Genomic DNA, 26,351 nt, shown 5'->3' with positions numbered 1-26,351 from the left:
TTCTATTTAGATTTGAATAAATCATAAATGCCAAAATTACCATTTTTTTAATTATCTAAATCTGATAAGAATTTTAAAAAGGTATTGCTTTAATCAAAGATTATAATAGATTAAATCAAATAAAATTCGGATTTTTTTCTAAATATTTTCCTATACGCGAAAAAAAATGTTTTAACTATCCACTTACATAGTCACTCAAATAAGTTTGTATTAAAATTTTGACTACTCGAGACCAGCGGAGGTATTTTATTTTCACTCCGAGGGGTTAACAATTATAAACTACAGTGGTAGGCGATTACAGCAGTACAAGTACAACTTTTTTATTCAAGTTTTTAATTATTAATTCGACCGATTTGAAAAACATTGCACCAAAATCATCATGAAAGTGATTTTTCTGTTAACCACTTTAAAAATACAAGAGAGGGTCAATGAATGTTGTGAAACATCTTAGCGAAAAATTTATTGAATTAACTAGATAAGAATTTACAATCACAGCTTCGTTATTCCTAGCAACAACAAAGAAAAGTTATTAACATGTAAGATGTGTTGCATTAGAACAACAGTTTTGGTAGCAGAGCAGAGGACCACACTTTCATCGAAAAATCAATAAAAAGAAACAATTCTTGTGAAATGTGCATTGTTTATAACAGATTAAAACACTAGCTTTACTTGAAATGTATTCATAATCAATATAAGGGATATGTTCTGCTGCAATTTATCAGATTTTAAGAAATCCACAAAAATTTACTTTAATTTAAAGACAGTGAAACATGATAAGGTGAAACAAATGTTCTTGTTTTCAAAATTTCTTTCCGTCATTAACTATAGAAGTTAAAAATACAGACAAAAACCAATTAATCGTTTTTAAGACATAAAAAGATTATTTTTACCCATAAACTTTACCCAATGAAAATTAAGTTTAGTTAAATTCTATTCAAACCTCTTTCTTTAAAGCAGGGTTCTAAAAAGTAATCTTTAAGGAATAAGGGAAATTAGTTTTTTGAGCAGCCAAACAAAGTTTAGCAAGCAATATCAAAATTCAGCCGAAAATCACTCCGAGTGAAAATGGTTACTAGAACTGTTCCAGAGGTAAAAATNCCTCCCTCCCTCTCTCTTGAAGTTCATTTTCCCTCCAGTAAAAAGTATCAAGGGGGTGATGTTCAAGTGTTCATTTCACAAGACCATCGAAAATCATCCCCCAGATTATTTAACGTTTATTAATAACACATACTGTAATGATTTAGACGAACTTATGTTAAGAACTAAATTTAAACGAGGTAAACAAAATAACCCTATTAATCATTTAACAATATATAAGTTAAGAAATGAATGCCTTTTGGAGATCAGTTAAAATGAAACTTGAACTGAAATGGTCCTCCACCGAAAGGATTTCCTCCAGGAAAGTGGAAATTTTGTCCACCATGACGAAATTGCTGTCCGCCTTCTCTACCAGACTCAGGGTCTAATGGATCTTCGCCGCTATCGTATTTCTGCCGCATTTCTGAAGAATAAAAAATGCTGATAACCAACGGTAAAGGTTTCAACTGTTTAACACAAGTTGCGTAAAAAAATTGAAAAGTTGTCTTTAGTTGAACTTAATATAATTGTTTTACAGTAAATCAGTAGGAATATAAATTAAAAAAATTGGTCTATGTTGCCCAATATAGTGTGAGACTAATACACGCCTAACACATTGCTATGTTTTCAACTTCAGTGTGTTATTAAAATCTAAATATTTCTTTTCTGAAAATTGTTAAAATATAATACCAGCATCCATGAGGACTTCTTTGGCAGCTGCAATATCCATAAACTTCTTTTCTGCTGCTTTTTTGTCCTCTTCGGCCTGAAATTTGTCCGGATGCCACTGCATAGCCAATTTCTTATATGCCTAAACAGTTAACAATAGACTAAGAATATTCTTGACAACTTCTTCGCTTTTTCCATCATAAATTAAATATGCAACTCTATTGGTGGGTCTCGGCTACATTTTGCCTAGTAACAATTTGCCTAGTCACATTTTGCCTAGAGTAACATTTTGCCTAGAGTAACAAAAGAGCGATTTTTTTGCCTAGAAACGAAGAATTTTTTCAAAAATCCGCAAATCTTTTGGCAAAAATTTGGCAAAAATGGCTCCCATGATAACTGCAGGGCTTACCATGCGGGATAAGCCCAACTGCAGGGATAAGAATAACTTGTCCTAACAACGAGGATATCCACTGGAAACCTGGTAGGGGATGTACTCCGCCTGGACATGGCGACAAATTCAGGGTTAAAGCAGAGATCAAAGGACTCCAGACACAAGGTGAAACTTTTGAAAAGTTAAGAGTTTTATTAATAAACGTTAAATGTAATCTATTAAGTCCAATGGATTAAACATAAAAAATATTAATCTAAATTAATTTACCGCTCACAGTGTCCCTGGAGAAATATCAACCTTTTTGAAAAAGTCCTAAAAATCGTATTTTCTCATATTTTTTGTCTCGTTCCCTAATTTTCAAAATGAAATAAAAAAATCTGTTAGGGGAATTTTTAAACAATCTCCATTTCAATGTAAGAACTCAAATCTGTCAAAATCTTGGATCAGAATAAAACTTATAATTATGCATTTGCTTGTGTTGCAATTTCTGCAATTTGCAATACGTTTACAAGAAAAATATTTGAATACAAATTGATCATTTTGATGTTTTCTTCAAAACATTATATTCAGTGCTTAGGATCCGCATCCGTTGGATCCGCAAGATCCAAGGGGTAAAATATCAACTAAAAACTACAAAAAAACTTTTTTACTCCTTTTCACTTTTTCACTCCTTTCAGTCGAGAAAACCGTTCTAAACAGTATATTCTGAATTGAATAAGAAGTTGCATTCTTTTCCTAGCTTTACTCTTCCAAAAACATGGAATAACCTTAGCATTACTCTTAAGAGAATCTTAACTTTCAATACTTTTAAGAAACATTTAAAAAAATATATTTGATTCATACGATATGTAAAAATAGGTCCTAGCTCTACTCTTTCTAATCTTCCATTTTTACAGTGTGTGTGTGTGTGTTGTTCTTTAACCCCTGGTCTCTGATCCCCCCAACTCCTGATCTGGGTTTCCCCTTACTAGTTGTATGATCTCACACCGTCATGTGTATTATTTCAGGATATAGCGTTAAAACAGCTATGTTAGCTATATCCTTTTTCTGTTCTAAATAGAAGAAAATATTATTTGTAACAATATTGTACATTTACATATATAAATGTTTTTTTAATTCTGACAATTTTGTAAATTTAAAAGATATTTAGTTTCAATGAGTTGAAAAACATAGTTTTCAGTATATATATAGAAATGTCTGGATGTCTAGATCAAGCGATCGAAATTATTAGTATCCTGCACAAAAGTTCCCAGCTCATAATTTTAAATCAAATTATATTTATTTTCTAGTGTAGAATATCTTTAGCCCCCCTGAAACATTTCTATAAATACCAGTGCTTAGGATCCGGATCCGGATCTGTTAGATCCGCAAGATTTTGGCTTTCTGGATCCGGATCCGCAAAGATGTGCGGATCCATGGATCCAGATCAAAAGGGTAAAATATTAACCAAAAACTGCAAACAAAAACTTTTTTACTCCTAAAACAAAAATCTGAACTTTTGAAAAAAAGAGAGATTATAACAAAATTCCTCATTTCTAAATGGTTCATCAAGTTTTAGGATAAAAATAAGCGAAAAAAAATAAAACAAAAAATTTGAAAATTATTTTTTTGTTAAAAAAATTCAGTAAATCCTTCCTGGATCCGGATCCATTTTATTGCAGTGCGGATCCAGGATCCGGATCCGCATCAAAATTAAATGGATCCTAATCTCTGCTATATAAATATATCAAAAGTTTACCTATCATCAAAAGTTAACCTATCTTCAAAAGCTTGTCTATCTTTAATATATCTTTCCAAAAAAACAAAATGCTTGCATTTTGATATCTTATCTTTATGAAATAAAAAAAAACTTTTTTTAGCCTTGCTGGGGACTACTGTTTACAAATTGGGAGGCAGCATTACATTCCCCCCTCAGTGAAATCAGGGAGGGGTGTGCCCCCACTCTAAATTTTTAATTTTGGTAATTTTTCTTTAGTTTTGTTTAAGCTCATCAGCTCCTTTTTCTGTAACAATTTAGAAATTATACATATCTTTATTAAAGCCATAATTAAACATACAGCATACGAAAAAATTCATTTGCTCATAAAAACTCTTTGCGATCTTTGCATAGCAAATTTAGCTTTAAGGTTTCCATTCATTTTTTGAGAGGCTGAATTTTTCCTTTCTTTTTGCAATACATGGGTGAAATCGATTTTTTCTTTGCAATACCTATACAGAGGGAGTAAATTGGGTTATTCTATTATTTTTGTTGCAAAACTGAACAACCAGTACAATGAAAATATAAAAAAATAAATATAAATACAGAGAAGAGGCGCCTCAAGGGGGTGGGGGAAAGAATAATATCTTCCCCTGAAATAAGGGGGACATCCCCCCGGAAAGAGAACTGGGGTTTATCAAGGAAGGTATCTTCAGCCTCCTTTAAATCGGTTTCTAAGAATGGATTAAAAAATGCTTTCCCTGTGAAGCTCCTTTATTAACATAAAGTTGTTCGTAAAGTTCCTTTCAGGGATCAAAAAGAAAAGGGAACCTTTCAGGGTTATGTCCTAAAAAATAAAAAGTTCCAGGGAGGGGGGTATAAAGATCAAGTGGAGGGCGTAAATTGCAATATTTTTTTGCAACACAATATGAGATGAATCTCTACCTTATTGTTGTAAATTGTACTTTTCTTTGCAAGACAAGGAGGTGTGAATATCAGTATTCGATGCAACTTAGGGGGGGGGGGAATGTCAACTGAAGGGGGTAAAAGAATTTACTGTTTACTAAAATCTAATGGGCATAGAAGTCTTATTAGATATTTATATTTAACAATTACCAAATTTCTTCTTTGGATATATAATATCCAAATTTAGCCAATATTATTTTATTATTATATATGAAATAAATTCCCTCAATTAATTGTTATAGGGTAAAAGTTTTGGGTTTATTGGTTTCCAAAAATGATTGAAAATCCTCTTTGTTTTGCATTATTTAAACCCTTTCAAAGATAAAATGTTAATGGAAAAGAAAAAATGTCCATGAATGCATGTAGTTTCCATGAATTTGGGGTCAGTAAGTCAAAATTGGTATCTTCCGAAGGCTCTTGATCTTACCAACATTTAGGTCTCATGGATAATTAGAGAAGTATTGAAAAAAAATCTCTTATTTCTGACAAATTATTCAAAAATGGAAAAAATTCGTAAATTTTTTTTAGCTCGGACAATAAAGCTCAATTTTAAAATTTACAACTTTAGAACACAAATATATATTTAGAATATCAAATCTAACATCGGTTTTCGGAAGACTTTTATAAAACCTAAACTTGCTTGAGAGCAGGAGTGCTAGAGTTAAACAAATATTCTAGTTTACCATTTTGGTAAAGTTTAATTTCTGGATCCCCAACAAAATCAATTATTATTACCTTGTTAATTTCTTTTTTGGAAGCACTTCTCTTTACTCCAAGAATTTTATAATAGTCCCTTTTTTTAGCAGTCTTTTGAAGTTTTTGAGCTCGCTGGATTCCCTCTTTAGCGCGTTGAAAATCCTCATCAATCTCTAGAGCTGCCCGATAATCGTTGACAGCCTGAAAGATGCAAATTTTTTAACAATTTCTTATCACTGAATAAATAGTACGAGACATAATCAATAAGATATAAAGAATTTTACAGTTTTCATAAAATTAACTTTATTTTGATTTTGAATTCTCTCGTCACACACCTGCGTGATAGTTCTTTCGCCATTCTCGTTTGAAAATAGATTTTTGATATATCCGACTCTTGCCCTAGACTCAGTTCAATTCAGAGTTCATTTTTTTAAACACTCTGTTCCACTCTAGTTGAAATCTGCTATTGCTTAGAATGCTACGTATGCATACAAACCAAATTTTGATTTTATGAGGGAGGGGGCGGGGGCGGTGGGTGATGTGAGACAATATATGTTATCATGTTGTTAACGGTTTTCATTTAAAGCTATCGTGGGAACCCAGTTTTGTCTGGAAACTAAGTTTTAGAATCTCTAACCAAGCTTCGAAACATTCCCGTGCTTCTCCCGAGTTCCCCAATTAAAATTTTAGGCCAATCAGTCAGGGGGTTATGAGTCATGATGGGACGGACAACAGAAATTACTACTTTATATATATAGATAAAACACTCTTAGCGCGCAAAAAAACGCATGAGAAAAGATAGCTTGATTAAATCATTTTGTAAAAGTTGAGTACCCAAAATAATTATAATTAAATAACATGGTTTGAATTTCCTTGAAAAATTTATCATCATAAGTTTCAAAACTTTAAACATATGAAAAACAGAAAGAAATATGAAATGAATTAAAAAAGAAATTTTAACTCTACTAAAAATTTTAAATATTTTTTAAATGTTAATATTGTTTTATTACAAAATCTTGAACATGTGGGCGCCCAGTGGAGAGAAAAATACATGTGTTAAAAATAGAATTTATTTCGCAAATAAACATTTCCCTTTTCTGTGGCAGGAACTTTAATTCAAATATCTTAACTTAAAAATTTATGAATAGTTTTTTCGTTTCTCGAAAAGTAGTTTGCATTAATTAACTCGACATTATTCTAACAAGATATACGATTTAACAAGCCATTACAACTTATTGTATAATAAACTATTGTGCCTTTTAATCAAGCCCTCAGTTCGTGTCCTCTAGATTAACATACGACTAAAATACTTTTCTTTTTAAAGATAAATATAGATAAAACATCTCACTATCTGATACTCATTTAATCATGCCTTACCTCATCAAACATATCCTCGGCAAGATTTGCTTCGGCTCTATCACAATACAATCGAGGTTCATTATTAATCTTTATTGCGTCACTACATGCTCTTTTAGCCTCGAGAGAGTCACCAAGTTTCACATAGCAGTGACATAATCTAAAAAAGAACTCATTAATATAATACAATTTGCTAAAAGACGCGGTGACAGGGCTTTAAAGAAAAGAGATGGTATAAACTTAGTAATGGTTCAAAAAAAAGACATTGAAAAGAAAAACTGTAAGGTCACTGTGCTGTTAGATCAAGACAATTTATGGACCGAGCGCAGTAGCCACATGTTAACTTGTATTGATGGGGGAAATGTGATTTTGGATTACTTTTAGGATACAAAATATACCTATCATGTGCGTGGAAACGAACATTTTCAATAGTAGGTTCGTTTTTCAGAGCCTTGTTCGCCATATCAATACATTCCTGCCAGTCCTCGCTATTCGATGCTTCTTTAGATGATTGGAGAAACTTCGCAACCTTCTTTATCTTTTTATACATCGGGTAGCAGTCCACATGGTCGGGGTCTAGTTTAAGGCACTCCCTCACTTCATTTAATGACTCGTCGGCTTCACCCAGCTGGTAATGTAGTGAAGCTAGTTTAAAATGTCCAGCTGTATTATCAAGTGTCAGTTTGGTAACGGATCTAAAACCAGAAATATTTTGTTGATGTGATGTTTACATAATCATTATGCATCGAGACCTTTTAAAAAGATTAGCCCATATATAGCTATAAAATCTATATTAATCGAATAGTATTGAATTGTAAATGAGCCTCTTCCTGCATCCACAACATTAAAAAAGAGATAAAATTCAGCACTACTTATTTGTTTTCCTTGAAAATATCAAGCCTTTATTTTAATATAACCAAATAAATCTACCTAATGTCGGATATTGCATGCGGAATATTTCCAAGACCAAGATATGCCTCAGCTCTTAGTTCCCGTAGAGAGGGATCCCACGGAATATTCTAATTTAAAATGTTAATTTGCGGAATTTTGTAATTTTTCAATTTTAGTAGGTTTATTATGCAACATCTGACAATGTCGCATATTTCTCTAAACCAAGACATATTAAAACGGGGGGGGGGGGGGAATTTCGTCCAAATTATGTTTATGAAAAATTTATTGCCACAATTCGTTCAGGAGAAAATTTAGTTTTAATTTAAACCTCTTCTTATGTTTAATTTTATTTTCGTCTTAAATCTTGATTCCATTGAAAAGAGATTTCACATGGTTAAAAATTTACCTCTAGTAACTCAGTAAGAAGTTCAATTGCATGTTCATAATTATTCCAATTTATCGCATCTTTGGCATCATCAGTTTTATCTTGCAAGGTAGTGATCATACTATAAAGCGTATTAGCATCACCGTTGTCTGGTTCATTCCTAACTACGTTTTCCAGGTCTATGTGTGCCTCGTTGAGTCTACCCATTTTAAGAAGTAACCCTCCCCTCTGCTGTCTTGCCTTCAGAAAATCTGGTTTTAACTCCAAAATCTTGTCAAAGTCTGCAAGAGCTGGCTTGGCTCTGGACAAGGCCATGTATACAGTGGCTCTCTTATAGTAGGACATATAGTTTGATGGATCTGCATCTACAGCTGCATGAAAATGAGTGAGTGCATCGGAATACGATCCACGAGCTAGAAGGTTCATTCCTAGGTTTAGATGTTGGTCAATTTCAATCTGCGACACACATTCAACCACTAAACAAATTAGCGTCAGAAAATTAAAAATCAATGGGAACAAAAATTGCAGAGAAAATGATAGTTTTATTTAGTTCCGCGGAGCTGGGTATAGAATTAAGACGAAACCCTGCCAAGTGTAAAGTTCCATAATTTTGTAATTTTTCTTTTTCTTCCTAATTCTAGTATACAATAACTTACTGTACAGAAAACTGTCCAAATGTGTGAGGAACAGTAGAAATCCCGCCATTTTTTTTGACAACGGCGAGATTTGCATCCCCATATTAAAGATGCATGAAGAAATAGTATTAAATTAAATAAAATCTGAAAATAAGAAAATACAGATACAATATTACTTCCCGAATAGGAACCATGAACCAAAGTTGTGTTGTGTGTATAGTATATGGTAAAAACCTAAAACATGCAATTTTCCACGGCGAGTTAAGCAAATTTGGTAATAATATACAGTTGGCAGAGTAGCAACCTTCAAAAACTGTGAATTGTGCAGGAGGAATTATACCTCTGCAACGGGTTCTTACTAAAAACTTAAAATTTGGAGTTTGGACCCAACGCCGTTTTCTCACAAGTCATAATTTCAATAACGGATAGACCGAATCTGTAATGGTAAATTACCAATTTAAATAACAACCGCCCTGTCCTAATTACACTTTTCATCCCCCCTCGCACGGCCTTCTCCCCCTCATATCAAATTTGTTAAACAACAAGGTCATCTTTCACAACCACAACTCGTCGAAATCTCTACGCGGCCACATGGTCAATTATATCCATGTCTTACATTTAAGATCCATTTACAAAAATGCTAGGGGGAGGATTTTTGTTATTGTACTTTTTTTAACAATAAATAGATTTAAATAATAAATTTCTTTTAAATAAGCCTCTTGATAAACTTCCTCCTACCATTTTTGGACATGATGGGCCTCATGTAACAAATAGGCATCGTTAGATGTTTTTACACAACGTCCGGCCCTCGAGAGGCTAGCCTTTCCAAGCCGTAGCGCTCGGCACCCCCAATTGCGCATGATCTCATCTACTGTCTAGCTTGACTCAGAAATTGTCCCACCTCAACCATTAATATGTAATAAAAAAATATTTATAATTTCATCTTGGGGTCTGTCCAAGTATACGATTTTTCTACCTAATGTCGGATATTGCATGCGGAATATTTCCAAGACCAAGATATGCCTCAGCTCTTAGTTCCCGTAGAGAGGGATCCCACGGAATATTCTCCAAAAATCGTATACTAGGAAATTACCTCATCTTGTAAGTAGGTTAGTAAGTATTTATTTCATTATAACAAAAACGAAGAAAATTATGAGAAGAAAATATTTGAAAACCTCCAAAAATAGCATGAAATTAGCATGGATTCGGACTCAAGAAAAGAAAGTCGCAGCTAACTCATATAAGCTAAACAAGCGTCCATAACACTAGCTACCAAAGAAATAGAAATTAGAGAACTACTATACTGACACTGTATAGTAATATTTGGTAAGTTCTGCGTTAATTTTCGTGGTCTTTTACTATTGGACTAATGGCAAGAAGTACTACCGACTATAAGCGCTCTTATTGGTAGAAACATTATACTAAAGGTATAAAGCAACTGAGGCTCAACATCCGAACTAAAGCTGATTTAACGGGAAGTGAGAATTTTGGAAAAATAAGGTGCATTTTCTTTTCGTTCACATACGTTTCACTCTGTGTGCCCCCCCTCTCTCCCTCCCTACAGAAAAACCCAGCTACACCTGTGGGTAGTGTACTAAGTACTGACTTCCCTGGTACCTGTGTGAAGAATGTTTCTCTTTGTTCAGTTGATGTAGCATCGATAACAAAAGAATCTTTGCGGCATTTCTCTCATTGAAGAAAGATAACAACATAACAACGAAAAAATTCTACTTGAAAAGCTTGTCACAAATTAGCTTATATATCATGTTAATCAACCAATCAATCAGAATAAAGAGTATAAACGATCAACCAATTTGAGTGTAATTTCCCACAATTTCCTAGAGAAACTAGTTTGACCCCCCCCTCCCTACATATATGACGTCATCTGTAGGTTAAATCAACATTCATGTAGTGTTTCTACTTTGAACTGATATTTAAAAATCATCTGTATAAACTTCGAGATAAGATTCATTCAAATGGGTTAATCAATCAAATATATAACAATTTTGTAAAAAAAGAAAATGGCAATTTTCTAGAGAACGATTTTTGGGCCCCCCCCCCCCCTCCTATCAATTGTGTACATGGGTCTGACAGGAAGTGTCTTAACTTAACCTAACTCGTGGCCGCAGCGCTCGGCCCAGAAAGTGTCTTAACTAACCTAACCAGTGGCCGCAGCGCTCGGCTCCCTAGCCCATCCTAACCGCAGCACTCGGCCCAGAAAGTGTCTTAGTCTAACCTAACCCTAAATAACAAAAAAATTAAAAATAATAAATTTGCTGAAAAATAAATGGTCACGTACAAAATTGATAGGAGGGGGGCTGGGGGGGTCAAAATATCGTACCCAAGAAAATATATCAAACCATCATAAAAAATAGTTACAAGAATCACAAAAAATTGTTAAATATTTGAACTATTTTTATGTGCATTTGAAATATTTGTTGTGCATTTGAACTATTTTTATGTAAGTCTGTTCTAGAGAACGATTTTTCCCCCCGCCCCTCCCCCCTCTCCTATCAATTTTGTATATGACTGTTATTTTTCAGCAAAATTATTATTATTTATTTTTTATTATTTTAGGGTGAGGTAGGTTAGGTAAAGACAATTTCTTGGCCGGGCGCTGCGGCTAGGGTACAGGCAAGGGGCCGTGCGCTGCAGCCACATGCCCAATTATATTGTGTTACATAAGAAATTTATGTACAAATTGATATGAGGGAAGGGGGCAGGGTGGAGGCGATCTATAATCGTTCTCCAGGAAATTACCTTGCATGTTTATGTGTTCATTTGAACTATTTTTAATGTTTATTATTTATCACCAGCCAAGTAAACTTTAACAGGATATGTTAAACAGTTCGTTTAATTTTTATTTCTCCTCACTCACATTTCAGACGTTTTGTAAAATGTCTTATTGGTTCCACAGGTGAGGGATGATAATTTTGTAAAATTTATTAATCTAAGATTTTATAAAAAATATGAAAGCAATTGACTATTAGCTCCCCCCACCCCCTAGGTTTATAATTATGTTTAAAAAAAAGGTTTTAACAAGAATTGAAATTAACGTTTATGGAGAAAACAGCTTCAGAATAAGAATTTTGGGAAGCATCAAAAACAGATGGAAAAGAAAAAGTTTTATACAGATTAATATCTACATTTAAATATTTATATATTTTTCTTCACGTTTACTTTTCTAATTACACTTCTTGATATCTCCACTTTAGGAACCCTTTAAAGGGTACAGCTGTTCAGAAGTTTGAAATCGACCTTTTTGCTCATGCTCCTGAGGCTATAAAAATCCTTGGAGATCTTAGGCAAAGCAGAGCACGTCTTTTGGAGCTGCTTGTAGATCCAAATCATACAACCGATCAGGTATCAATCAGGGCCCGGTGGATACATAAATTTTTTAGTGGGAATTATTCTTTTTTTATATTAGGACATAAATCTAGCAATTATTTCTAATCTAAAAAAATGTTGGACTCTAAAATTTCAAGATTTTTCTTTTTCTCCATTTTTTGAGAGGTGGCGTCGCTCACCCCAAAAGCTCCTAAGGGAGCAACTTCCGTAACATTATATGATTTTGAAATTGGTCTTGATTTTAAAAATAGAACTAAGAACAATCATTCAACATCCATAAAAAACTGAAAAAAATTTACATTATTTTTCTATTCCACTGAACCCTTCATCTTCCCAGTTCATGGCTGCAGGATATGCAAATTTGTTTGTCTTTATCCAGATCCGCAAAAATATTGGGCTAAGGATCAGGATTCGGATACATTGTATCCGCAACATTTTGGCCTCTCAGATCCGGATCCGAAAAAATATGCGGATTCACGGAACCCAACCTGCTAAATATTAACTTTTAGCTCTCAAAACACAAATCTCAATTGTTCAATAGTAAATAATTATTAAAAACTTCATAATCTCTGAATGGTTTCTTTTAGTTTCAGCGTACAAATAAGAGAAAAAAGAAAGAAATAAAATTGAAATTTTTTACCTGTTAAATTTACTATCTCTAGGGTAGATCCGGACTGCATCAAAATTAAATTAACTCTGAGCACTGAAAAAATCCATACCCCTGAGAATAATTTAGGTAAATTCTGCTTTAAAGCTTTACATGGCTTTAGCAAGAGGATTAATCCTACAACCGGGAGATGAAGCTGCTGCAAGTAAACTTTGTAAATCTCTAACGTACAGGTAACGGGTTTTTAATTTTACCCACTACTCTCTTTATAATATGAACTTCAAAGTTAGTTTTGATAACCAAACAAGTTTGGTTCAAATATACCGAGGAAAACATATAAAAAATGACTAGAACTAAATTTTAATGCAAAAAGCCTTAGCAGGGTGGCAGAATTTTAAGGGGTTTCTTGAATGATTAAAGGGACTGTAAGCCCATTTCCGTACCAGATTCACAACGGTACCCTTTTAAATTTTTGAGGAAAGAGATCCCCGTGTATTTAGCTCGTAAATATGTGTGCACTCAACGCGGCTGACGTCTCTTTTTTTCCTGGGGAATCTAGAATATGCTATGTCCAACTCGGTTTTCTGAAATTGGAATATAAATATTTGTATTCTGCAACTTCTAGAAAGTAAATATTAATATTCCTTAACAATAACAGTTTACAAACATAGTGTCCAACAGTTACAAGCGTTTCTGTTGGGGTCTCTTTCATTTCCTTATGTTCCTTTAATAAGGATGCCCCTCTTTTAAAGGAAGGTCACTTAAAATTACGCTTACAGTTCCTTTAATTCCAACTGGTTCCATATAGATTGTAGAAGATAATCATTTTATTTATAGGTGGTCCAATAGTCTTCTTGATGGAGTATCTGTATCTAAGGACGCTGTGTTCGAAATCGGCAGTATGCTAATGAATACTGCATTTTGGTTCATGAAGCACGCTGTCGCGATTGCTGTGAGAGAGAAGGTTGAAATGGAAGACGCTAAAGAAGTTCATTCTTGCTTGCGAAAGGCAGCAGGGCTTTTACAGTTTATTCAGGTTTCACATTTTTACATAAAAGGGACATAGGGAAAAATATTTTAGATTTTAGAGCCGAGGAAAGCTTGGGTAGGAAGTTGCTTGGGAAAGGGGGGAGGGTGTACGGATAATTTTCATAAACTTTTTCTATAATCCCCTATATTAAAAACCTCGTTAACAACATATTTTGAAATAGGGCCAAAATATAAAAGACGTTTTAATATGTATACATTACAGGACAATCTACTGGCTCAGCTTACTGAGAAGGCGGTTGAAGGAGGAGATTTAGACGGAAAGGTGGTTTCCGCCTATCTTTATCAGTGCACTGCAGAAGCGCAAGAAGTCACGATTGCACGGGCAATTGATCTTCGTCACAATCCAATATTGATCTCTGCCCTTGCAAACGAGACTAGCCAGATGTTTACAAATGCTGCTAATTGTTTGAACCCCTTGAATTTTGAAAGCTTCAAACGTTGGAAATCATATTTCTTACTGAAAGCTAAATTCTACAAGGCGTATAGTTTCAACTTCCAGGAATGATATAAATCCTATAAAGCTTTTTATATTAAATATAAGGTCTTGAAAAGATAAGTTTTCTAAATATTCAGACAAATTCTCAATGGGATGTATATTGTAAAGGGTGAGGCACTTCTCTCCCAAGATAAATGTGGAGACGCAATCAGGTGAAAATTATGATCTTATTACCAAACAACATCGTGCAGAGGAAGGTCAGTCACAACAATTTCTTGTCCGAGCTACATTCACCTAATTTTCTCGTCGTCCGAGCCTCTACGAAATCCTTGTTCTTCTAATATTTTTTTTAAAGTGTCTACTCTATAATCCTCGACAATAAAACTTTTTTTTTAAATCTATCCACGTTAAGGCATCAAGTAAGTATTTAATTCTTGCAAAACGAAAAAAATGTTTTTAATCGAATAAACTTTTGCCCTTTAAAAAGTTAGGGTGTTTCCATGGATAAAATTATAGGCAGAGGTATGACAAATATTTTGCTATTTTTTATATCGTTACGGTTAGCCATTACGTATGCAGAGATTTAAGTTGTGCCAAAATACAGTTTAGTATCATTCTCAATCATGGATTCCAACATGATGTAATCATTGCAATACTTTAGTCTATCTGTATTGTATGCCCTAAGATGGTCAGATTAAAAAAAGCTTTAATCTTCAAAGATTGGAAACTTAAAAACACATAAAAATCGAAGGACGAGAATTTCGAGGTGGCTCGGACGACAAAATGAGGAGAATGTGGCTCAGGCGAGAAATTGTTATGGATGGCCTTCCTCACTTACAAACCATCCAAACCATCCCAGTTAAACATTTACGCGCAACCAGTGCTCACAAACCGGATCTGCTTGATCCTCAATATTTTGGCTTCCTGGATACGGATGGATCAGATGCAAAAAATAAATTTCAGTGGAAAACAGTTTTAAAAATTGGAAAGTTTTATAGACTGGATCCGGATCCATTTTTTCACATGATGTTTCTAATTGAAATGGATTCTAATCATTAAACTCAAATTAAATAAATTCATTTGCTTAATGTGATAAATAACCTTTTGTTATCTGAGTTAACAACAAATTATTTCTTATTTTTTTCCAAGGTCACTTCGCGAATCTAAGAGTATGTATGCTAAGGCCCGAGAGCTAGCTGTAGAGTACGCTAAATTCAAGGGTAAAGGAACACAGGTACCTGATAATGATAAATAAATATTAAGCCTGTTCTAATATACTAAAGGGTTACCAACAAAGTACCCCAAGGGTTTTTCACTCATTTCAGCAAGTTTTTCATGAAAATTTCAAAAAAAAATCTCGTCAAAATGAAGTTATTTAAACTTATTTTCTGCATTCTAAATAATATTAGATTGATTAACTTTCAATTGACAATCAAAATTCATTCATAATTTTCGAGATCCCAGAAGTGTTCATTTGAGAATATGTTCCAGAAGTGTTCATTTGAGAATGTGTTTATCTATCTGTCTATCTGTCTAGCTAACTGTCAAGCTATCTGTCTATCTATCTGTCTATCAATCAGTCTAGCTCTCTGTCTAGCTATATGTCTAGCTCTCTGTCTAGCTATCTGTCTATCCATCTGTATATCTATCTGCATGTCAGTTTATCTATCTTTTTATTTATCTGTTTATATATCCTATCTGTCTCTCTGTTTATCTATATGTGTATGTGTCTATCTGTTTCTCTGTCTATCTATCTGTCTGTTTGTTTATCTATCTATCTATCTCTGGTTCTCTGGTTCTCTGGATTTCTGATTCTCTGGTTCTCTAGTTCTCTATTATCTAGTTCATTAGTTCTCTAGTTCTCTAGTTCTCTTGTTCTCTATTATCTAGTTCTCTAGTTATTTAGTTCTCTTGTTCTCTATTATCTAGTTCTCTAGTTTTCTAGTTCTCTAGTTCTCTATTATCTAGTTCTCAAGTTCTCTGGTTCTCTGGTTTTCTAATTCTCTGGTTCCTAGTTCTCTAGTTCTCTATTATCTAGTTCATTAGTTCACTGGTTCTCTGGTTCTCTGGTTCTCTAGTTCTCTAGTTCTCTAGTTCTCTAGTTCTCTAGTTCTCTAGTTCTTCAGTTCTCTAGTTCTTTAGTTCTTTAGTTCTCTAGTTCTCTAGTTCTCTATCTTTCTAGCTTTCTAGTTCTCTAGTTCTCTAGTTCTGTAGTTCTCTAGTTCTTCAGTTCTCTAGTTCTTTAGTTCTCTAGTTCTCTAGTTCTCTAATTCTCTAGTTCTCTTGCTTTCTAGCTTTCTAGCTTTCTAGCTCTCTAGCTCTCTAGTTCTCTAGCTCTCTAGTTCTCTGGTTCGGTTATCTTGTTCTCTGGTTCTCTGGTTCTCTGGTTCTCTAGTTCTCTAGTTCTCTAGTTCTTTAGTTCTTTAGTTCTCTAGTTCTCTAGTTCTCTAGTTCTCTAGTTCTAAGTTCTCTTTTTCTCTTGTTCTCTAGTTCTCAAGTTCTCTAGTTTTCCAGCTCTCTAGTGATTAATAGTAATGTTTAAGTTTTATATCTTTGCAACCTTATGTGGTAGACTTTTGTTATTATAAGCTGTGCATTCTGCCAGATTAATTAGGCTTCGTTTTAAAAACAAAAGGTTTTCAGGTTGCAAAGATAAATGGATTTTAAAATTGAGTTTAGGTTGAGTTTCTTCAGTTGATCTTATTTTTTCATTATTTCCGGGTTCTCAGAACATCATTGGTTGCTGAGGGAAGGGGGGGGGAGTAAAAAAGGGGGGGGAGAAAGAGGTGGTGGGGAATGGGGGGGAGTGAGACAGTGTTGAATAATATTTTCAAAAATGGTTTTATTTTTCTTAAATGTACGGGTTGCAGGAATTTTTTTCAAAAATTGTACTGATTGTACGGATTTTTTCGAAAATTGTACGGATTTTTTTTAAAAAATGTACGGATTTGTTCAAAAAAATGTACGGATTTGTTCAAAAAAATGTACGGATTGTACGGATTTTTTTTCGAAAATTGTACGGATTGTACGGATTTCCTCTGAAAATGTACGGATTTTTGTACGGATTTTTTCAAAAAAGTTTTGGCCACCCTGAATCTTTTCTTATTGCCGAATTGTGGAAAATCAATATTTTTCAAAGAAAATTAATATTTTTTGGTTGTATTAAAAAGAGGGAAAATGTGCACTGTCAAGTATTACTTGCATTTTTACCCAAATCTTCTAAAATCTTTTTTAATATATCCCCTGAGACGGCCTAAAAAAAAATAACCTCCCGAGTTTAACTTCATGTATTAGTCTTTGAATGTTGTTTGGCAAATAATTAGAGAAAGAAAATTGCAGTAAAAGATAATACTGCGTCAAAGTCGTCATATCTGAAGTCTTTTTTTCCTTTGTGGGTAACCTTATTTTCCCCTTCCATCTTCCTGGTAATTTGTGTTGATAGTTTATTCCTATATAATTCTGGTTCGAATATATGCTTGAATTCAGGAATTCAAACTGAAAGAAAATTAATTGGAATACCTTTTTAGTAACTTGGCTTTCAGTTAAATTTTGTAAAGTTGACAATAAGCCAAATGAAATGGTATTAAATAGGTTTTTCAACTTATTATATGCACTAGAAGTAACCCAATATGAATTTGTCTTTATTTTAGGCCAAACCTGAGCGACATTCATTTTTTACCCGACTGTTGCCTATTCTTGACCGAACACTGGAAAAGTGTGAAAGAGAAAACGGTTTCATTTATCATCAAAAGGTAACATTCTGTGGAACATTGATTTTAAATGTAATATTGTCCAAAAAATGTACAACCCTGTAAGTGTCTGGAAGATGGTTATTTGTTTTTAAATTAAAAATATATATTTATTTCTGTTTTCTGAAAACATATAAATGCCTAGGTTCCATTTGATCCTGTAGAATTGGAAATAAATGAGAAGACTCACGGACTGGTGACCCCCGACCAGTATGAGATGCCAACAGTTTCCCCACTTTGGACTACTATGGCTTATGCAGCTTTTGACGGTTCTAATCTAAAAAAGGTTCTAATCTAAAAAATATTGTTTTAATTAAATATCCTCTCACTACGTTAAACATACTACGGTTACATAAACCTAGGGGGTTTAATGAACCACTATAATTAGTTGAACTACTTTTCTATTACACACTTGGCACTATAGAGAAGTATATGCCCATTGCGTAAACCGTGTTTAAATCATTTTTTGTAAAAACCTTTGAACAAAAAGTTAGCAGCATGAGACTGAAATAAAAAACAGAACCAATGCAGTTCAAGGCTCTGAATAAATTCGTCTGTTTGTATCCAATAATCGTCAAAACAGCTGAATTATTAAGGCCCATATTTTTGGTGGCTTTTAAGGATTCAATTGAAACAGAAAAATTGCGAAAAAGAGCCTAGAACGTGTTTGTATATTTTTCATTTTTTATAAAATAATGGTACTAGTCATGTAAAACATTGTTCTATTTCGCCTCTGTCATCCACTTTCTATGTTTTCTTGTTAAGAATGACTTTCCTTGTTTTTTATTGTTCATTGCATCTCTTGGCGCGTTTTGGAAAGAAATCATATCAAAGTAACCATCATTTGCGACGGTTCGAAAAAACCCGTTTACAATCTTCATGTCTGACGAGTGGACTTGTATTTCTCTCGTGTCATTGGAATGTGCAGTTTAAGTATTGAAGAGAATTTGGGTAGAACAGAGTTACATCTTAATCAAAGCTATTTTTAACACATTATAAATATTTAGAATGTTGTGACATTGTAATTTACCCTCTAATAAGTATTAATGTTCAGGAAAATAAGTCTAAAGCAGAAAGGAAAGAGGAGGAAGAAGTTAAGCCTGTAAAAGAAGTGCCGATCCAGGATTCAGAAACAAAACATGCCAGTGAGAGTGGATGTATTATTTCTTAAAGGTTATAAGATCCTAGGTGAAATGATCAGCATTAGATTAAGTAATTCAGGCCATCTTCTTTCATAATATCTCAACTTAAATTTTTACAGGGGTGGGTTAAGGCCTAATATATAGTAGAAGGTTTCAAAGGCTTGAAACATTAAAAAAATTAGGGGTGTCAAAATTTGATTTTGAGCTCAATACATTTGGTTTGAATATCTGGCACAAATTGTGAGACCGTACTTTTACAACCTCTAAGTTATTATATTAATTTATTGAATTCATAGTTCAGAATATTTAAGGTCTATGACATTGGGTTGCAAAGATATTGCGGTATTAAAATCAGAGTTGGTGTGAGACTTATTTACTTTATGAAGCAGAATGTGTAATACTGCACTGGATGAGTTGGTCGAGTGGGTTTTAATTATAATGTTGGGTAATTCACCTAGTGTATGCTTCAAAGATCAAATATTAAGGATTTCTAAATAAAACTGTCTATAAATATATATGTACAGAAAATTTTATATGTACTATACTTATTTCCATTATTATGTTTTGTAAAATTTATTTAACTTTTTGTCAAGCGTGGAATTATTGTGATGTAAAATGTCTATATTTTAATTATGAACTAAGTTTAGTCCTTTCATTAGTCATACTGAGTCAACTATATTTATCTAATAAGCGTTGTGATTTGTAGAAGGAGATACAACTTAACAATATAACCTTATACTAACAGTTAGTTATTTACACATGAAAAAATTGTTGTCAAAAATGTGAGTGAATACATAAATGATACTCAAGTCTACATTACTATTTACTAAACGTTGCTTGGTGTTTCAGTTTTTAAAGCAGTTTTTTTCATGTAAGGCTAGATCTTGCTATTGTTTTCTTCTCATTTAAAAAAAAGAATGAAGAAAAGAATGTCATAAGATTTGTAATTGATACCGCACATTACTATACCTTAAAAACTTTGAGTCAAAAATTGGTTGTCTTTGCCACGCATTTGATTTCCTAATCCCTATATCTAAGCAACCCAATGTCGGAGCCCTTAGATATTTCAAACTATCAGTTGTATTAAATCAACCACCAGGGTGCAAAGATTATAGGGATTAGAATATTTGATTTAGTGGCAAAGACTCAGTTCCTTTGCGAGAGCTTTTTTATACAACAACAAGCATGCAGACATCGCAAATTCATTTATATTAAAAATAAAGATAGATTTTATCTATTTCGAATTATAAAAATAAAGTCAAAGATAAAGAAGAAGTTACAGACTTAAACAAACTTTATTTGTGATTATTTGTTGGGCTGCTTTAAATTTTTTTTGAAGATCTCTATATTTCGCGTTATCTGAGTTTTTACACTTGTCACATTTATACTTTCAATTGTTTTCTTAGGTTGAAGTACACCTTGAAAAGTTAAAAGACGTAAATTATTTTATGAAATTAAAAATTGGACAATTTTAACTATACAGTGATCGCTTCTAACCCATTAGTGACATGAGCGTCGTTTTCGGAACATGAATTCAACCCCTGACTAACTATCGTAACTATTTATGCTTGACCTTTCATATTTTTTATGCTGCACATTTCCCACTGTAAACTGTACCCATGCACACTGCAAACCGAATACGGCAAATGTACACTGTAAACTGTACACTGCACATTGCAAACTGTACACTGAAAGTGAAAACTGTAAATGCTACGTAAAATGTATAACACTGTACACTGTTAACTACACACTGCACACTCTGAAGCGTATATAACACACTGGAAACTATACACTGTCCACTGCCCACATCACACTACACTTTACACAACGTACTGGAAAATATGCATTATACACTGTACAATGTACACTGCAAACTGCACATTGCACACACTTCCAAATGTACACTGAACACTGCAATCTATATATTGCACCCTTCACTTGCTGTACACTTAACTCTTTACACTGCACATTTAAATCTACACACTGTACACTTCAAACTCTTTTCACTGTACCTGTGCACTGTTCAGACGTGTGCCATAATAGGTGAATCCGAATGCGTCAATATAGACGCTAAGAAATGTTGTTTGCTATGCATTTTAGCAAAGAAGTTTGGAAATAAAAATTTCTTTAAGACCCCCAATTGGAAGCTGTACTTAAATTTCATGAAATTATGTCGACAGGGGAGCTGGTCGGTATTAATGGGCTAAACTATAAATCATAACTGAAGTGCACTTGAACAAGTGTTCATAGATTGAGGGAGTTTCCTCGATTCTCTCTTTCCTGGTCGACTCCTGTAGAAGCAAGTGGATGGGGTGGGGTGGGGGGGGGGCACGCGCCCCCGCGGGTCCACCCTTTTTTCGACCATTTGTTCCCCATGATTACTTGATTTTATCAATTTTTCGTACACTTGCATCTCGAGGGCCGAACAAAATGCAGTAATTTGTCCAGTACGGGGTTGGGACTAACCTTTTTTGTTAGTGTGGGGGGGCTCAGTTTCACTTTTCCAGAGGGGACTTAGCCTCCCCCTGTGTACACCTCTGCCCCCCCCCCGTAATCAGAGGGAACCCCAATTTTTCTTAGTATACACACAGGTTTTGGCATGAAAGTTGAGTAAGGAACCGCGAAATAAAATTTGTCATAGATCTTTCAAAATTAATTAAAATAAATTAAACTGTAAAGGTTCAGTAAAATGCATTTATTAAACACCCTGATAAATCCAGCACTTAAGGATGCGTTACGCGGATTCCGATATTTACTTTCTAGGCTATTTCAGTCACAGGTAAATGTGAGAGCTGGGGGGGGGGGCGGAACCGGTTTAACATACCATTAGAATTCAGTTCAGTTCTTCACTATACTAGCTACAGAACCCAACTAGACAGTTCAAGCAGGATACATTTGATATTGATCGGAAGGACGTTTTTGCGGTGATGGGAGATGTACTTGGCCATCATCTTTTTCTCTGGTTTTGTGCATGCAGTTGAATACTCTCACATAGCGGTATTAGATCAACAAGGCAATTACAGACTAGAATGGATTCCTTTAAAAGATTCTATAAGGTTCAGGGTTTCTGTTGTAACACATGGATATGTGGGACTTGGTTTCTCTCCCTCAGGAAGAATGCATGGAGCTGATATTGTTTTTGGTTGGATTGGGGATGATGGAAGTATTTACCTCACGGACCGACATGCAGTGGGAAATAGATCTCCTTTCTTGGATAAATCTCAAGATCTTACGTTGATATCAGGAGCGGAGAATGAAACTCACACCGTTATAGAGTTTTCCCGACTCTGGAGAACCTGTGACGAAGAGGACCTTCATCTTGGTACTGATACTGTCCGGATAATCTGGGCTTATAGTGAAGACGATCCGATTGATCCATCACACCTTCCATATCATTCAGTACTGAGGCGAGGGACTAGATCACTTCACCTTGCAGAACCCATGCCTGATTCTACACCCTTATCTCCTCATAAAACTTGGGATATTCATGCAGATAATTTGCTTCTCCCGTCAGACGATCATACACATTATTGGTGCAGAATCTACCAAGCTCCAGATCTAGACAAAAAACATCATATGATTGCACTAGAACCATTGATTCAACCAGGACACGAATCTTATGTTCACCACATGGTTCTCTATGAGTGTCATATTCCTGCAAACCATGTAACTACTTCCGGAGCTACAACAGCAGATTGGTTCCAGCGGCATGTGAATCAGCCTGGACAACCTTGCTACAGCCCAAACATGCCTGCAGAATGGTCATTTTGTCTCGCAACCAATGCATGGGCCTGGGCAGTAGGTTCCCTCGGAGAAAGACTGCCAGAACATACAGGAATGCCTCTTGGTGAACAGTTTGGAGGGGCTACATATTTCATGCTAGAGACACATTATGACAATCCTGCTCTGCACGCTCCATTGATAGACAACTCTGGTATTCGGATCCATTATACTGATAATCTACGTACCTATGATACAGGAATGCTATTAGTTGGAAGTGAGGTTAATTTCCTCCAATTTATTCCACCGAAGCAGAATTTATTTACTAGTATTGGTCATTGTAGCTCTGAATGCACGTCTCAAGGATTGCCTCCGTCAGGAATAAAAATTATTAGTGGAGTTCTTCACTCCCATCTTGCAGGACGAAAGATGAGATTACGACATATTAGGAAAGGGATCGAACTTCCAGTGATATTAGAGGATAATCATTATGATTTTAATTATCAGGCTAGTAGGATTCCTTCTATTGAAACTACAGTATATCCGGGTGATCATCTTATTTTGGAATGTGACTACAAAACAAGCACCCGTGATGCCCCTACTTTTGGAGGACTTTCTACAAGAGATGAAATGTGCCTTGTCTTCATATTATATTATCCCAGATCTTCACTTGCTGATTGTCGATCTCTCCCTGCCCTACATACGCTAACAAATGCTCTGGGTATCCAGGAAATCTACGGACAATCATTTCAACGATTGGTTGAGTTCATGAAGGACATTGGAGGTGAAGGAACTTCAGATAACCAAGCTAGTCTTTCTAATCTACTGCACAGTCTCGGCGAAGAGACTGGCAACCTTGTGCCATCCATTTTCCCCAGGCCTGTCTCCAGTCCACTCACTGAGGAAGATATACTTGCCAAACCCTTCTATACAGTAGCAGAACCAGACCCTGACCCAACTCCGGATGGGACAAACTACAGAACCCTACTCATGGAACTTCTTCTTAAGATTCGAATAAAAGCTCCATACAGCCTTCATAACATGACTGTCGGAGAAGTGTTCTCAATAATGGATTGGAAGGAGAATGGGCCAAAAATAAATGATCTCTTAGTTCACGGAGAGCACAATAGTCTTTGTTTAGCACACGGACGACATCCTTTAATTCCATATCAACCAATAAAGTACCCCAAGTTCAAGACTCTGCCCCAGAAGGAAAATGATCCTTTTTGTCGACACTTGGAGAAAGAAACTGACAATAAACATTTTTTTCTTCCTCATTTTTCATGTGCCAATCTTTCTGAATCGTTGCTCAGTATTCTGGTCGCAAACATTTTATTACTTTTAGTCTAATGTTAAAATTAGCCAAATATACATTATTATATTAAGCTCCAAAATGTTTTTAATGTGTGCTAAAGAAGGTTAGAGACTGGAGAGAGGACGTCTAAAGTTTTGTCCCCCTTTTAGTATGTAGATTTTAATATAGGGTTACCTGCAACGGATTAAGTCTTTTTTTTCACTAATGGTTCGAATGGTTCTCTCAAGCTGCAGTAGAATTTTTTTTTTCTTTGACAGTCTACTAAATTCTTTCTTCATATCGCCACATTTAAAGACTTAGGTCGTCATTAAAATGTCATTCTTTGTAATTAACCCTGTACATTTATTATGTACAATATACAGGGTTACCCACTAAGGATAAGACTTCTCAGACGAATGTACGGAATTTTCACTGTGTTTTCTTAAATTCACAATTCCCCGCAAGCTTAAGCTTGTTATTTTCTTTGCAAAATCATTAAAATAAGCCATAAGATTAATTTATCAAGGCGGAAGAATTAATCTAACCTTGGGATCGTCATATTTTAAGAGTGGTCGGTCGTCTTTGCAGTCTCATTCTTTGTGGGTAACCCTGTATGCTTATTTCAAATTTAAAAAAGATACTTTTTTAATCGCAATGTAACGTTTACAATATTAAGATTACAACCTTATTTAAACTTTGATCTGCTCCTTCTTGATATTTACAGACATTTGTTGGAACATCCGAAACATATAAGTAAAATTCAAAGGTTCTGGTAATAAACTGACTGAATAATTAATTAACCATAGACCTTTTCATCTAAACCTTGACATATATTACCTGAACAATGGAGTTAGCAATCCATACATATTTGTTAAAATAAAATAATTTATTTTTTCTAATTATGTATTGGTTCTAAACACGCTAAAGTGTTTGCAAATAAAACCCCAATAAATAGAGTCTAAAATGTATTTGTCAACTAAATCAATTTTTCTATGAGTTTTAACTTATTGTATTTTTATTTCCCTCTTTTTTATTTTTTCGCCAAACATTTCATGTAAAGCCAAACACTCAGTAAAATTTTTAATTGTAACAATTTTGAACTTTTTTACTTTTACACGAAAAAACCTACAAACTGAGATTAACGGATGTTTTTATTTTAAAATAATTTTTACAGCCACATGATTCTGCAAGCCCATTGAAAATTTTAACTGCTAATGTTAATGAGTTGGAATTTGGGTGATGCTAAAAAACATAGACCGTTGTTTAATCGTAATTTTTAAATCAAAAGTTGACATTTTATATCTTGTAGATACAAGACCAAGTGACAATATGGAAAATTCAATTAAAATAGAAACATTTGTAATTTTCAAACAATTTTTATTCAAATTCTGCCCCCCCCCCCCCTAGAAAAATAACATTCTGTATATAAAATTATTGGTTTTAGTTGGGTTTGATTTGCATTTTCCACTCATTTCTGGCATTTACAAACTCCATCAAATAAAGGCTTCATTTCCTACCTTTCAGCTTTCACCTTGTTTTATATCCTTCATTATAGTCATTCATTTTACATTAACTACAAAGATCTGTAAAAAACTGAATTTATTTTAAGTAACATAACAAATAGTTTTACTCTAAGAAGAAAAAGATGTCACTTTTTAAAATTTTTAGAAAAGCTACTCTGCAAATCTTTGAAAAAATATTGTCTTTGTTTATATTCTCAACTCATTTCTAAGTTCTAAAATTTTCTTGTCAATATACTAGGTATATATGTTAATTTCACTATATTTAAAGAGAAATGTCTTACTTTTTAAAATTTAATTCTTAATAATCTTGATCTTTTAACATTTTATTCCCTCCCTCCCCCGGAAGAGCTTTATACTTAATTTGACATATAGTGGAAGTACGCTACCACATTAAAAAAAACTCGATTTTTGGGTAAAATTTATCTATGTTACTTTGATAAAGTTGATTGAGTAAGATTATCTGCGCGAAGCGCCAAAAAATTTTTACATTTTTCCTAATAATTAATGGTAATCATGGACAGAGAGAATGGAGATCACGTTACTAAATGGGGATATTTGTGTCCCCAAGATTCTAGGGGGGGGGGGGTAATTACCCCTAAGATTCTAGGGGGGGGGGGTAAATACCTCCAGGATTCTAGGGGGGGGGGGTAAGTAACTCCAATAACCCCCCTTATTTACGCCACTGGTCAGTTCAAATATCAGTAAGAGTCGAAGGATGAT

At 34.2% G+C, this 26,351-nt stretch overlaps 3 protein-coding genes across 7 annotated transcripts; 2 read left to right on the top strand and 1 right to left on the bottom strand.

Moving 5' to 3' along the window:
* Nucleotides 1-1,197: 1,197 nt before the first annotated feature.
* On the bottom strand, nucleotides 1,198-23,386 carry LOC111703277 (dnaJ homolog subfamily C member 3). Its single transcript, XM_023475208.1, has 10 exons — nucleotides 23,383-23,386; nucleotides 13,336-13,344; nucleotides 8,784-8,908; nucleotides 8,149-8,603; nucleotides 7,782-7,870; nucleotides 7,250-7,546; nucleotides 6,873-7,011; nucleotides 5,535-5,696; nucleotides 1,768-1,888; nucleotides 1,198-1,501 (listed from the first exon to the last, which is right to left on the bottom strand). Exons 3-10 carry the CDS (start codon nucleotides 8,863-8,865, stop codon nucleotides 1,344-1,346), a joined length of 1,503 nt encoding a protein of 500 aa, XP_023330976.1. The 5' UTR covers nucleotides 8,866-8,908; nucleotides 13,336-13,344; nucleotides 23,383-23,386; the 3' UTR covers nucleotides 1,198-1,343.
* On the top strand, nucleotides 11,570-19,908 carry LOC111703364 (BRO1 domain-containing protein BROX). 5 transcript variants are annotated; one of them, XM_023475618.1, is made up of 11 exons: nucleotides 11,570-11,679; nucleotides 11,978-12,125; nucleotides 12,847-12,950; nucleotides 13,555-13,753; nucleotides 13,970-14,266; nucleotides 14,372-14,415; nucleotides 15,353-15,437; nucleotides 17,854-17,955; nucleotides 18,098-18,238; nucleotides 19,007-19,125; nucleotides 19,580-19,908. In XM_023475618.1, exons 1-10 carry the CDS (start codon nucleotides 11,600-11,602, stop codon nucleotides 19,121-19,123), a joined length of 1,317 nt encoding a protein of 438 aa, XP_023331386.1. In that variant the 5' UTR covers nucleotides 11,570-11,599; the 3' UTR covers nucleotides 19,124-19,125; nucleotides 19,580-19,908. The 5 variants fall into 5 exon arrangements, with proteins under 5 accessions (XP_023331386.1, XP_023331236.1, XP_023331314.1 ...); XM_023475468.1 differs by having other exon boundaries at nucleotides 19,567-19,908; XM_023475546.1 differs by having other exon boundaries at nucleotides 19,553-19,908.
* On the top strand, nucleotides 21,926-24,212 carry LOC111703183 (DBH-like monooxygenase protein 1). The gene has a single exon (XM_023475095.1). The coding sequence runs from the start codon at nucleotides 22,029-22,031 to the stop codon at nucleotides 24,162-24,164; it is 2,136 nt and encodes a 711-aa protein (XP_023330863.1). The 5' UTR covers nucleotides 21,926-22,028; the 3' UTR covers nucleotides 24,165-24,212.
* Nucleotides 24,213-26,351: the final 2,139 nt, after the last annotated feature.

This window comes from Eurytemora carolleeae, unplaced genomic scaffold (assembly GCF_000591075.1).
Source record: "Eurytemora carolleeae unplaced genomic scaffold, Eaff_2.0 scaffold63, whole genome shotgun sequence".
In the NCBI taxonomy this organism is placed as follows: domain Eukaryota; kingdom Metazoa; phylum Arthropoda; class Copepoda; order Calanoida; family Temoridae; genus Eurytemora; species Eurytemora carolleeae.
The sequence above is the reverse complement of the archived record's forward strand: the minus strand, read 5'-3'. Positions and strand labels throughout refer to the sequence as shown.